This window comes from Syngnathoides biaculeatus, chromosome 18 (assembly GCF_019802595.1).
Source record: "Syngnathoides biaculeatus isolate LvHL_M chromosome 18, ASM1980259v1, whole genome shotgun sequence".
NCBI classification, from domain to species: Eukaryota; Metazoa; Chordata; class Actinopteri; order Syngnathiformes; family Syngnathidae; genus Syngnathoides; species Syngnathoides biaculeatus.
In genome coordinates, this window is record NC_084657.1 from 6168856 (window position 1) to 6182966 (window position 14111).

The 14111-nt window shown below is 38.2% G+C and overlaps 1 protein-coding gene across 2 annotated transcripts in view; it reads left to right on the plus strand.

Moving 5' to 3' along the window:
- Positions 1-11998, plus strand: part of zbtb20 (zinc finger and BTB domain containing 20) — a 34256-nt gene extending 22258 nt beyond the window's left edge. For both annotated transcript variants that reach the window (XM_061803222.1, XM_061803223.1), the window contains exon 4: positions 1138-11998. In XM_061803222.1, coding sequence (XP_061659206.1) covers positions 1138-1679 — 542 coding nt within the window. In that variant the 3' untranslated portion in view covers positions 1680-11998. The remainder of the gene's footprint in view (positions 1-1137) is intronic.
- The last annotated feature ends 2113 nt before the right edge of the window (positions 11999-14111 follow it).

Genomic DNA, 14111 nt, shown 5'->3' on the forward strand with positions numbered 1-14111 from the left:
CATGGCTGCTGCAACTTTTATGAGTCACTGATGTCAAGGAGCTCCAACAACTATGATGATAACAAAATTGATAATATCAATCCTATTTTTTTTTTTTTTTGGAATTTGTCTCTTGTTTTCCTTTTTAGTTACTTTTGCTTTTTAACAGCATAGTATTGGAGCACATGTCACTTTACAACTCCTGGAAATTAAACCGTAGACAATGACTTGAGCACATTACAATGTTTACTCTTTTTAAAATTATAATCGTTTCTATAGCATTTAGTGATAGTGTGTTAGTCTGTATGTATATGTATATATATATATATATATATAATTGTGATTTGTGGAAAAATAAAATGTTTGGCCCTATGCCTCTAAAAGGCAATTTGATGTCAAACTCCAAACTGATAACATTTAGTGTTAATACTAATACTCTTAGCAGGAATAGGGTGCTTTTTCTGTTGAGGCCATCCTCTACGACTGTAAATTGAAAATGACTGTTTTAAAAATTAGGCAAAAGGTAGGTGTGTATTTAAATTGCAAACTATACCAAATATGTCTCCTTGTGTAAAATGGGAATCCAATAATGTGGAATTTAGAATGCTCTTAATTTCAATTTAGGTAAAGTAAGTGTAGACATAAATGTCTCTCTAGCCAGACACAAAGTGAGTTTTAATGCTTCCCCATGTGCGGCCTTGAGGCGTCCACTAGATGAAGTCAGCAGGAGCATTTAACTTTGAATTGTCAGCTGCTGACGAGCTCATATTCTTTAATGGAATTGGGGACCGGACACCTTCTGTTTGGCTTCTCATGCCGACTACATGCACAGTGTTGCAGATTTGTGTAAATGACCGCTGTTGGCTTCTACATGTGTTTGTTGATGCTATTAACAGATGGAGCAGCTTCAGCCCCAGCTAAGGAGAGGGAAAACATTTTTACATTCATGAGTTTTTTTTTCTTCTCTCGCTCTCTCTCTCGCCCGATGAGTGTATAGTTAATTATGTCAAAGCTGCATTTTCAGAGTTTTTTGTGACTGTTCGCTGTTGGGCATTTTTTTTTTTTTTTGCATTTAAGTCAAAAAAAAGAAAATGCTTTAATAATGTTTTTTTCTTCTCTCTCTTTTTTTTTTTTGTTTGTCTGGCATGCCCCACACAGGAGAGAAACCTCACCAGTGCAGCATCTGCTGGCGCTCGTTCTCCCTGAAGGATTACTTAATCAAACACATGGTGACCCACACAGGGGTGCGGGCCTACCAGTGCAGCATTTGCAACAAGCGCTTCACCCAGAAGAGCTCTCTCAACGTCCACATGCGGCTGCACCGTGGCGAGAAGTCCTACGAGTGTGTCATCTGCAAGAAGAAATTCTCCCACAAAACCCTGCTGGAGCGCCACATGGCCTTGCACAGCACAGGCAGCGCCATCGTAGGGCTGACCGGCGCCACCGGCACACCGGGCCCCGTCTCCATCCCCATCCCCCTCCCCATGGCCGTCCCCGAGCCCGGAGCCGGGGTGGTGGCCCTCGCCATGCCCGTGAGCGGAGGTGCGGGAGAAGGGCCCGGGGTCGGAACGGGAGTGGGCGTGGCCGCGGAGGCGAGCTGCCAAGAAGGGACCACCTACATGTGTTCTGTCTGCCCCGTCAAGTTCGACCAAATGGAGCACTTCAACGACCACATGCGAATGCATGTCTCCGACGGATAAGTACAACTAGATAAACTTCTCCAAAAGAATGACAAACAAAATGGCACTAGATTTTCCTTTTCTTCTTTTGAGGTATGGAGAGTAATGAGTATAGACACTGGCACATTAAGTTTCCCAAAAAAAAAAAAAAAAGCAGATTTTCTTTTTTGTTATTCTAAATAAACAAAAAGATGGTGGCCTTAAGGCTTAGTAGTTGGATATTGATCTACTGGATGGATCCTAACTACAGGCCTCTAAATGTATGATTTCCTAAAATATGGATTTATGTGTTGAACACTACCGAAAGGCCTACGAAAGAAACACGTACACACAAACACACCTTTAGTGTAGATCAATTTGAGTGAGTAGAAGTGGTCATTCTGTGTTGATCTGCATGTGTCCCAGTGTGTGTATGTGTGTGTGTCTGTGTGTGTGTGTGTGGGTGTGTTTGTGATGCCATTTAAAATGGCAGTTGTGAACCCATACTGACCAGTTTGGAAACGATAGATGTCCAAACTTACTGTGGTATAATTTACAACAACAATAACAAAAAATCGTCTGGGTGGGGCACCATATTCCCTCTAAAATACTGACAGTCACAAGATTGCCTTCTAAAAGTCAATTTAAAAAAAAAAGAGAGAGAGAGAGAGAGAGTAGTGAATTTGACACTGGGTTTTATTTATTCCTCTACTATTAAAACATTTACAATGAAGCTGTTGTCAAGGTACAAATTTCAATCACTTCCTGTCAAAGATGGCAGAAATAATAGTTTTGTAATTGTCCAAGCGTTTTTTTTTTTTTTTTTATCGTTTAGTTTGCTAAATTAGACTGTGTTGATGAGACAGTAAAAAAAAATCAACAACAATGAAAGAAAAACTTTTCTGAAGTCATTTGCACACACTGCCACTACTCTATTTAAAAGACTGTTAGTCAAGGCTGCGCCAATCATAAAATGAGTGATTTTTTTTCCCTTCTTTGACAATACTATTTTCTTTCCCAGCCTTTTCCCATTCACAGTTAGAGCAGCCTGGAATAAAAGACTAAACTCTCTCCTTCATATTTGCTGCTCCTCCACTTACATCAGACTGTTATAGCCTGTAGATTTTCAAACAAGATTTGTCTCTCAAGCTATTGTTGTTATCGATTATTCCACGTGTTTTTTCCCCCCTTCTTCTTCTCATTTTCTATTCACGTTCTATTTGGCGTTTTAGGCTGGCTGTAAATGTGAACAGTCTTAAAGAGATAGACATTCAATTTGAATCCCACTTTGTTTTTGCAATAATCGCCATTTGATTGTGGAATAGGACCAGTTCATGACTTTTGCAAAGCTCTCCTAGCTACGGGAGCTAAATGCAACACTCAGTCAGTCACTCCTCAACAACATCGCCTGCAACATTTTGAAAAGGAAAAAAATCGGAGAAAATCAAGTCGCTCTCCCACATAATTATTAAACATATATATACACACACGCACACACATACACACCATACGAAAACACGCACACACATGCATACACCCCAAACTGTGGATGGGCTTTCTACATGACAAGTATACATTCCAGTTTTTCTAAAAGGCTTGGACATACATGTACAGATTAGATTTGTTAGTTTGTGTGCTAAGATGTCATTCATGCATCAGGACACCACTTGAGGCTGATATTTGGAGTTCAAAGTTTTCACCAGAAATAGGACTCTCACACACACACACCTACATATGTATACAAGTGTAGTGTGTGTGTGTGTGTGTGTGTGTGTGTGTGTGTGTGTGTGTGTGTGTGCGCGCGCTTGTGTTTGTGTCTATATATCTATGTATATAGACATACACGCAGCTGTGTGCAACTACAATCTGAAGAATTTGCTCTTTTGTGTGAGCAAACAACTTTTGTAGTTATGTTGTTCACAGTGCTGCAGATATAAAAATAAATACACAAAAGTGTGCTATTTTGCACATTTTCTTAAAAAATGCCTGTGCTTAATATTTAATCATTTGTTAATTTAAATGGACTATGATTTAATTTTTTTTCAATTTTAAAGCAGGACAATTTTTTTTTCAAAAAAATCTTGATAAGTGGACTGCGTTATTTTCTTGCATATATGTTGCACTGCTTAAACCGATAAGTGCACTACTGTTAACAGAGATATAGTTTTAGAAAAGAGGATTTTTAGAAAAAAAAATCTAACATTTGGTTATAAAGTTCACGTTAGCATAGCTTTGTTTCAATTTTTAAAGTAATTCAGCGGTTCTTGGCTTTCGTTATTGCTTGCAGTTACCTACAGTATATCAATATATATACTGTTTGTACAGTACTTGTGCCGTCTCCATGCAAGCATTTATTTAAATGTGGAACACGACGTGCTCATCTGTTTTAGTGTTTTTTTTTTTTTTTGTTGTTTTTTTTTTTTTTTAATTTCATGTTTTCTGGAGTCCCTTCCTTGTAACTCAATAATTCATTTGGATTTCTTTAAAGAGACAGAATTTTCCTTAAAGCCAAAAGGTGAAACGGCGAAAGTAATAATAACAGCAACTTCTGTCTGACTTGGTGGTAGTGGTGATAACAGCTGTTATCACGCTTTTAATAATAATAATAATACAATTATTATCGTGTGCGTGTGTGTGTGTGTGCGCGCCTGTGTGTTTGTGTAATATAGATGACATATGCGTCCTAGTACAACTTTTTGGGTGGGTGTGGAAACGTGATGGAATGCAGCTTCTTTGATAATACTGTATGTGTCTGTGGGTTGTGCACCGTTGTGTCCTTTCCTTCCTTTAGTGAGTGTCGTCGTGTCAGTGTGCTCTTTTAGCCGAATCCAACTGTTGATACGTGAAATATTTTGACCTTGTAGGGCTTCCTTTGCAATATGCAGCGCAGGTACAACACGAGGAGTGGCTCCTCACCACACCTTTTGGGCTCATAGGACACCTCCAAAACTGAGAGTTGGAAGTCCAAATTGTTTTCAAAATTTCATCCAACTGCAAGTGAGATTTCCCCTCATTTGTTTCACATTTACCCGTCTCATTTACGGTGTGCGTATCAGCCTAAAACAAAAATGGTGCAGCCCCCCCCACTTTTTTTTTTTTTTCTTTTTTGTAGCTGTCGCTGCCAGGATGGCAAATGTGCTGCATGCTAGTGCTCTATTTGTCTTGACACAGCACGTGGAGGGTCATCTCTTGCCTTAACAGACAATGCACTAAATAGTCTATGTAAGCAAACTGCCGAGTTCTCTTTTCCAACAGTATTGCCACATTTCTGGGCACACAGCTTACGGCGTCTCGTCGTTCGAGCGCCAACACTGCCAAACAAACGTCAGCTTTCAGCGCAGAGCCAGACATGTTTCAGTGTAATAATGTACGTATTCAGTGATTTAGCATTCCTTCATGGCACCCGCTTTTTGCATAGTTTGTGTAAACACATATATCTAATGCACTATAGACTGTAGCTAGATGAGTACAACCAGCTTTGTGGTATCAATGGTCTAACTAGTAGGTTAAGTAGCTTGTCGTTGGCTTTGGACAATATTTTCATTTCAGAATTACTCTATAAGAGTGTCTTGCTATCATTTTTATGTTGTTCTTGTTGTTGTTGTGGTGGTGGATTTCTGGAATAACAAGTAGCCAATCTCTCCGGATGAGGGCTAATAACCCTTCCCATCACTCGTTGACTTGTATGATAAGATTGAAAGGAAAGGAGCCTTCTTCTTCTTCTTCTCCTCCTCCCCAGTGTGCATTAGCTACGCTTCACTGTCCATAGTTATACAGTACAGTATATGCTTTATTCTACTTCAGATACTCGTGGTGGGGCTTCTCAATCTTTTCTCTGTGTTGCAAAGAAAAATTGTAAAAATGGTTGAAAAAAGTTGCAGCCCCGTTCAGAAAAGATGGTCCTTTGCGCATTTCTAGTAGTTTTATTTAAGGGAGCTTTTCTGTTTGTTTGGGGTTTTTTTTTTTGCAGAAAGTTGGCGAATTTTCCAGAACAAAACCTATTAATTGCTAGATACCAATCTCGCAGATGTTTATATTGTGTTCTCCAATAATATGACATTTTGTTTATCTTAGTGTAGAGATTCGGGGTCTACAGTACTATGTTTGTGCTTCTCGCAGTACAGTTGATTCCTCATTTATTCACGATACTTCTTTAGTTCATCCCGTTTATTTGTTCTGATGATCACAAACCGTATGTTGTTGTTGTTAATACATGCATATAACTTTCACATAGCTGGGTTGAGGGTAGTCAAGTAATTGTGTAATATTTTTCACTGTGTATTATACTGTACATATGCATACAGTACAGTATAGGCTTTGCATTGAGGTGAACACACAGTAATGGTGAGGTTTCATTGTAGTGTCCTTCTTCATAGTTGTCTCCATCAGTTTTTCTTTGTTCAAGCTTGAATTAAGTCACAGTTAAGATTAAAATACCACTCAGATTATACATAACAGCTTTTTATTTCCTTACAGCGCACATCAGTGTGAAACAGATACCTTCTGACAAAGATATTTATATAAATATATACAGTGAATATAAATGTACATAAAAGAATCACCATCTCCACACAGTTGAATGCATTTTTCCTTGTGGGATATCGGGAATATGCCTGTCAAGTGCCTATCAGTACATTCAGCAACTATACAGAATTCTCATAGTTTTTCTCTCCTACAGTGCACAGATACAATATATACACAATGTTCTATTTAGTTAAAAAAAATATATATACGACAGTATTTATACAAGCAAAACCAGATGGTTGTGACTGCATCCAAACCCTTTAAAGTACATGAAATGTTCTATTCATATACAGGAAAAGCAGGTGTTGTTTTACATGCACGCCGCGTGGAGGATTCAAAGATCTCAAAGATGCACAATCACTTGCGAAAGTTCAACGGCGCTTTTCTTCTTGCACGTTGTTCACATTCGTTGCGAGCGAGCTAGTTTCCGCGCTGTGTGACGGAGGGCAAGGTGGCTTTATCACCTGTGGTGGGGGCCGCATGAATGTAAGTTGTTGCTGTGACTGTCGGCTTGTCCCACCAGGGGGCGTTGCCATAGCGAGTCATTGACATGATTTGTTTGGGACAGTTCTTAGATGCCCTTCCTTACACAATGCACTTTTCTTAAAAATGTATTTGATTTGATTTGATTTTTTTTTTTTTTTTACCCAGGCTTGGAAGTAGTTGCAAATGTCAACAAACTCCAGATGTTTGTTTATGCCTGTTCACTTGGTCACGGTCTACCTTCCAAGTATATTATCGGGCCCTTTAGTTGACTTGGTCAAAGTACCCCAGGTGCCCTTCGAACTTAATGATACGGCGCCATTGTCTACAAATCTGATGCCAATTTCCTTCAACTAATGTTGATGAATCCTTTATCTTATCATCCAGCCAGAAAGTGGAGCGACGTGCATAAAGAAACTCGTCGTGACATTTTTTTTTTTTTTTTTAGCGTCCCCTCGTCGGAGGAGACTTCTTAAAATCGAGATTAGAAATTTCCGTTGTTGCAAAATGCTCCATAAAAGCGTTTTGTGTCAGACATGGAAGTTTTAGGATGGCGATGACGGTGTGGCTGTGAGATTAAAGGGTTTGGACGGGCTCATTATTGTGTCCCCTGATGACTAATTACCACACTTTGATTCTCCAGCCCGGTCAGTGTGCCAAATTGAAAATTTTAGGTGGGGGTGGGAACACGTAACATTAAAACTATTATTGTTAATTAGTACAAAGAACTGTTAGGGCCATGGTGAAAAGAAAAAAAAAGAATAGTTGTGCTATGAGAACAAAGTATTTATTTTTCACAAATAAAAGTTGCAGTTATAATGAAAAAGTCTTAAGTTCAACAGCTATACATTAAAGTACCACTCTTTGTTTCCAGAGTGCTGCCATGTACACTAATGAGTTACTCCTGTTAAACATTTGTTAAAAACACTCGATTGTAAATTTAACAGAGCCACACAAACTCTCACATTAAGATGTTTAAAACATCGACCATTTCATGACTACTTTATTCTTGTAAAAACTGCATCCTTATTGTTTTTCACCTAGGAATGCAACTTAATTCTTGAAGTAAATGTATTTTTTTTCTTTTCAAAAGGGCCCTAATACAGTAGTACTGTGTAAATTACTCTTAAAAATCACATTAAACATACAGTAGGTCCTACCAAATGAAGTGATTGCCTTCACTTTGGTTCTTTAAGTCCTCCATCATCCTTATTTTTTACTAGGAGAAAACAGCTATGAGTATAAACAGATCCTTTTTTGAAAGGCTTAATTTCATTGACAATAGAAATAACCATCCATGATATCGGCAACGTGATAGCTCGTCCCTGTCATCCATCCGTCAATCACACACACTACATCCACCCGCATTTTAACATCATGTTCTTTTCAGCCTTTGGTTTTTCTCCATTATGACACAACCCTATCCAGTTATTTATTTATTTTTGTTCTTCTTAAAGCAGCAGCTACCACTGTCGTATCAGTCCAACTCCTGCGTGTAGTCGTCCTGTTCAAAGTCTTTACGGCAGTAGTTCTCTAACTATACAAGCTTGTCGTACTTCCTGCCATCGAATGGAAGAAGATTGAAGTGTTCTGCCGGTCACTATATGTTGTGAGCATAGACAGATAAACAATGATATTTGGAATTGGTAAATGATCATTTTCATACAAATCAAGAGCATTTGAATAATTTTCCACGGCACTTGCGCTGATTTCTCACACCAGACTACATTAGTCGTGTACTTTATGTAGGAATCACTGGTGTCAACCACCATAACGTTGTGCACAGTTTGAACTTTAACACTGCGCTTGAATAGAGTAAAATAGAAAATGTACTTGATTAGAAATTCAATTGAAACATATGGCACAAAAAGGTTGCATATAAGTGGTACCTGAATCAAAATTTGAAAACATAATTTCAAATGATTAAATGTATATATGGCGACCTGGTGGATGACTGGTTAGTGTATCTGCCTCACAGTTCTGAGGGCTGGGGTTCAAATCCCCGCCCAAACTTTGTGGAGTTTGCATGTTCTCCCCATGCCTGTGTGGCTTTTCTCCAGGCACTCCAGTTTCCCTTACATTCCAAAAACATGCAACATTAATTGGACACTCTAAATTGCCCCTAGGTGTGATTGTAGGTCCGATTGGTTGTCTGTCTCCATGTGCCCTGTGATTGGCTGGCAACCAGTTCAGGGTGTACTCCACCTTCTGCCCGATGACAGCTGGGATCGGCCCCGGCACTCCCCGCGACCCTCGTGAGGATAAGTGGCAAAAGAAAATGGATGGATGGATGAACTGTACTAAACAAATGTACTACTGTGGCATTATGTACATTTTGAACATAAAGTAATCTGATTCTTTTGCATACCATGAGAGGGAGCCCATGTACCACTTGCGGTACTGGTACCACAGTTTGAGAATCACTGCTCTATAGCATCAGAATCAGAATCCTCTTTATTTGCCAAGTATGGCAATTGGCTCAGCTCAGCTCTTTGGCAGCACAACCGCATTCCCGTTCAATCCAGAACATTCCAGCTAGTGTTCCCCTTAAACAATATAAAAACAAAAAAAACAAGTTATGAACCTAAATTCATTTGATATGTTATTTATCTTTTTGCCACAAGAGCGCAAAGCAATCTCACTGTGAGCAGAGCACTTCTGTCGACAATCTATATTGTTTTTGTTTTTAAGACTTAAAGGACACATTGGCGCACTGGGCCGTGTTAGTTATTTGAAGCCCAATTGGCGATTTAAAAGCTGCATACGTGACAATTTTGGTTGACAAAAAAAAAAGAAGGGTTGAGATTCCAGTGTATTTTGGAGAAAATAACTTTTCTTTATCTGGTGTTGGGTTTTTTTTCCTTGTTGATTTTTTTTTTCTTTATTTAAAGACAGAGAGCTTAATGTTTGCTTGTAGTTTTGTGCTTGTCTTGACTTGAAGACCAAATTAGATTTGTATGACAAATCTAAAAAAAAAAACATACACCCCAATGATATTTGAAATATGAAACCATAACACTTTGCGTTCAATATGTGTACCACCCCCACCTTTAATTCAATGGAGACCCTTCACCTTCACTTTATATTACATTTTATAGATTCCAGTTTTAAAAAATGATTTACTCTTTATACTTCTTTTTTTTTAATATTGGATCTATACATTTTAAAGGCTATACCTACAGCAACAAATCTAACAACACAACTTTTAAATACATTTAGCCATTTATACTGGAGATGGACCAAGATGTTAAGTTTGCACATATTTGTAGGTTATGAAGCCAAAAATTGAGAAAATATTGACTCGTGAAATATCTTCATGCTCACTGCACCAACAAAGGAAATCGAAATGTGCTCCAAAACAGTGATCATTACGAAACAGTATATTTTTGTAACAACAAAATATCATCCTTCAAAGTTTTTCCTCACAAATTTTTAACGAGACTTCTGTAAAAAAAAAAAAAAAAAAAAAAAAATTCATTCTATGCTCTCAAAATAGAAATTTGAATTGGGGTAATTGGTCTAATGCTGAAGGCACAAATTGCTTCAAATTACAAGACGGGCACCTCCTCATCCTTTTTTGTTCTTCCTTTGGTCATCTTGTTTGGAGATGACGTGCTTTTTTTTTTAATGTAAAATCAGATGTTGCTTGTGTATGTATTTTGTTAGGCTTTGTTTCTGCCTGTATTGGTTTTCTGTCTAATTATAAATCCCACATCCCCCCCCTTGGAAAAAAAAAACTTGGCAGAAGTGGAGCTGTTGTAGTAAATGGTAGTTAAAGATGACATCAGACTAAAGGACCCTGAGATATATGCTGCAGTAATGTGTTTTATTAAGTTTGTATTTGGTAATTTATCCTCCAAGTTTTTGTTTTATTAATATTATTGTTATGAAACGAGCTTGTTTGAAATGTTTTGACTGCTGTTCTGAAATAGGAGAAAGCATTTTTCTAAACGTAGTATGTGCGTGCACAGACATTTTTTTTTCTAATATGATTTGTCAAACACTGGACTGGAGTGAGTTTTCCAACATTTCCAAGTTGAGCAATGTATTTGACAGACATGACTGCACAGGACGTGGGAGGGGGCGGGGCTTAGTTGTTCAACATGAGGCGTCAAGACATTTCCTTTGGTTGCCGTTTGGTGAGGGGTGTATACCCGTGTAGGTGACCCACTCTTCCAAACCGTTGCCTGGTAACTGGGGGATCGGCATGGTAATCGACCCATTCATTGAACGCCACTAATTCCCTCGATTGGTGGGAATTGCTCATTAGTTAATGTCGTCGTGAAGCAATTGCGTTTGAATGGAGTGCACTGTTTGGCTTCCAGGAGTTTAGAACATTTAACGGAGAGATCAATTGCTCGTCAAATGTAGATTTCTTTGAATAATGACTTTGTATTTTGCCAATAGTCCAATGCCCATCCCTACTGGTGGCCGATTGCATTGACAAGACATCAATAAAGGGATTTTTCCACGTGACAGACAGACAGGTAGGACGCCTTCTTGCTATGGTAAAGCCGATAATCACTAAATCTCACATTGTTCCACTTTCTCAAACCAGAAAAGAAATTTGCACTATAGACTCATTTTGGTCTTTTTCTATCAAAAAGCAATATAATTCACTTTACACCTCGTAGAAACCATAGTTGTTTGTTGGCGTCCGTGGAAAGAGTTGATGTTTTTTCCCACATTTGAGGGGCATTAAAGTGACATTTCCTCCTGCGGTTGTTTTTGGATAAAATGAAAAACTAATGTGAGGTAAATGAGATGGGATGTAATGAGGGAAGGGATCCATTCTGAGTCTTCATCAACTATTGTTTTGGAAACAAACAACAAACAAAGAAACATTGCTTATTTGGTCATTTTGAGTGTTTTTGTTTTCATCTAGAATGTTCCAAAAATAAAATGCACCTTTTTGTGATATAAATTTCATTGGCTGCATCCACCAAATCTCCTTTTTTTTTGTCCCAACATTAAGGTCTGACCTTGACACAAATTATTGTTTAGTGTTTTTTTTTAAAAAAAAAACAAAAAAAAAAGACAACAACAACAACAAAAAAAAAAAAGAAAGTCACCATGATATGCGGCAATGTAGCTTTTCTTCCTGTTCCCACCGCTTTGTCTGGTGTTCCGGTTTGTCTCAATATGTTGCGTGTTCGAGGAAGCATAAGTACGTGCCTTCTTGTAATCTCCTTGTTATTATTGAGAAGCTGAAGCCAGCCAATTGCGTTTGCACTAAAAACCAAATTGCTTTTTGTTTCGTGATGTAGACTATTTAAAGCGAGCTTGTTGCGTCACTTTAAACCGTACAGTATGCATGAGGGTAGATTGGCTCATCTGTCGACCTGTAAACAAAACCAGTGCAGCTTCTTGAGGATCTTGTGAATATATCTCGGCTTTCAATGACATCTCCTTTAGTCATCAAGTTTGTCAGAGTCAAAATTGTGTTTAAAAAATGTTTAAAAAGACAAAAAAAGTTGTGATATATCAAAAAAACAAAACAGAACAAGCAACACCATAACTATAGTACAGCTTTTATTTTCACATGCCACGATAAGAATTACGCATTATTGGTTTTCAATTCATGGGAAATCATGAGGTCGCCTCAAGACTATTGGTCAATTTAATTTTCCTTGTATTTATTAAATATTTTGTCAACATGTAAGGAAAAAAAACCGCACATGTTGAGTCTTAAAATGCACCTTATTCATGTCGGTCCACGTGGGGAAAAACAAAAGAATCCTTTTTTTTTTTTTTTTTTCTTAAAGAAAAGGCTGGCTATGTAATAGCTCTAATTTAGCACCTTACTACACAGCATGCTTTCACTTTATGCCAGTTTAGCAATTTTTTCGTTTGGAATCTCATATTTGTGTGACTTGTTCATTCGTGGGATGTGCCAAAGTTTGGAGGCGATCTCCCCAACTGTTGACACTTATCATTTTTCTTTTTTTTCCCTCCTCCTGCTTCAGTTGTCGCAAACTTTCCTATAACAAGTGTGTGGAATCAATTTATCTCAGCAAACCGTATCATAACTTGCCATTTTACAATAAGCCCTGTATTTCACATATATTTACCAGTGATGTGTATTCGTTATTATAAAGAAAAATAGCCGTAAACGCTTCATTATGTTACACAATATTGTGACTTTTTTCGAAAAACTGTGAAGACTTATCTTGCATATACTTTATACAGAAGTATTAAGCCTTAATACAAAAGACTAAAAAAAGTGTGGAAGAATAAACTGATTGTTGCTAAGTAAGGATGATTTTTGTAAATGTTACCAGCACTTTTTTTGTAATTTTCACTCTCTGAGGTATTGTACAAGTTCAAGCTGTTTGTGAAGTTTGATTATGAAGGAATAAAAACGAGTACTTTCCTGTACTTCACACAATGTCTTGTTGGGCTTTCATTAAACAGCATTCCTCACAAACTACAAATGCGATGGAACCCGCAAGGTCAAACACATTCCATTATGACTTCTTTTCCCATAGGATGTAATAGAACTAGAAATGTTCTGAACAAACAAAACACACATTAATGACAAATAAGTGTGTAATAACAGTGATGGCAAACTTTTTTTTTTCAACCATCGCACAGGTGTAAAGTTAGTTCAGCTCTAATGTAATGTCAATAAAGCGCTGTATTGTAATTGTACCTTGGAGGTTGAATTCTGAGGTTTATTCATTTTTTATTCAAAGTCTCATGACCGCTCAAATAGCTACAAAACAGTGAGCCTGTAACTCAATATGCTAAACAAAGGAATGGCCGTAAATATGCTTCATATCCCAGAATGCATTGGGCAGCAAACGCACTTGTACAGGCTTCCAATGTTTGATCACACGCTTATCATTAGTCCTTCTGTGGCTCACACATGACGAGTTTGGTCATTCACTGCAGTTAAATTTACTTCTCTGGACATGAATGAAAACTGCTGTGGCAGCAACAAAATACCTCAGGAACTCAGTGTGTCAGAAAAGTTCCAGCCCGCCCTCCGCAAAGGGATCCACCTGGAGACCAACACACCTCCGCGGCCTCACCTTCTCATCGCCCACATCTTCAAAACAAGTCCACTTGATGAACCCCAATGAGCTTTGGAAAAAGGCAAAAAATTAAATGAATAAAAACACACGGAGCCAGGTCGGATGGTTCCTCAAGAGATGCTCACAGCAGGGTCAGCAGGGCCGTTGTCATGGTGAAACATCCACAACTCACTTCTTTTCATGCGTTGAACAAAACAATTAATGAAACCAAAGATAAACACCTGTTTAAGGCCAAAATATTTATTTGACAAATAAATACATAAATGTTCCTCCATCCAATTTCTTTGCTTTATCCAGCACCAGATAAAAGCATTTTCCTATAAAAAGAAAAATAGTCTTTAGAAGCGGGTGGCACAGTGGATCAGCTGGTAAGGCATTGGCCTCACAGTTCTGAGGACCCAGGTTCGATCCCGGCCCCAACTGTGTGGAG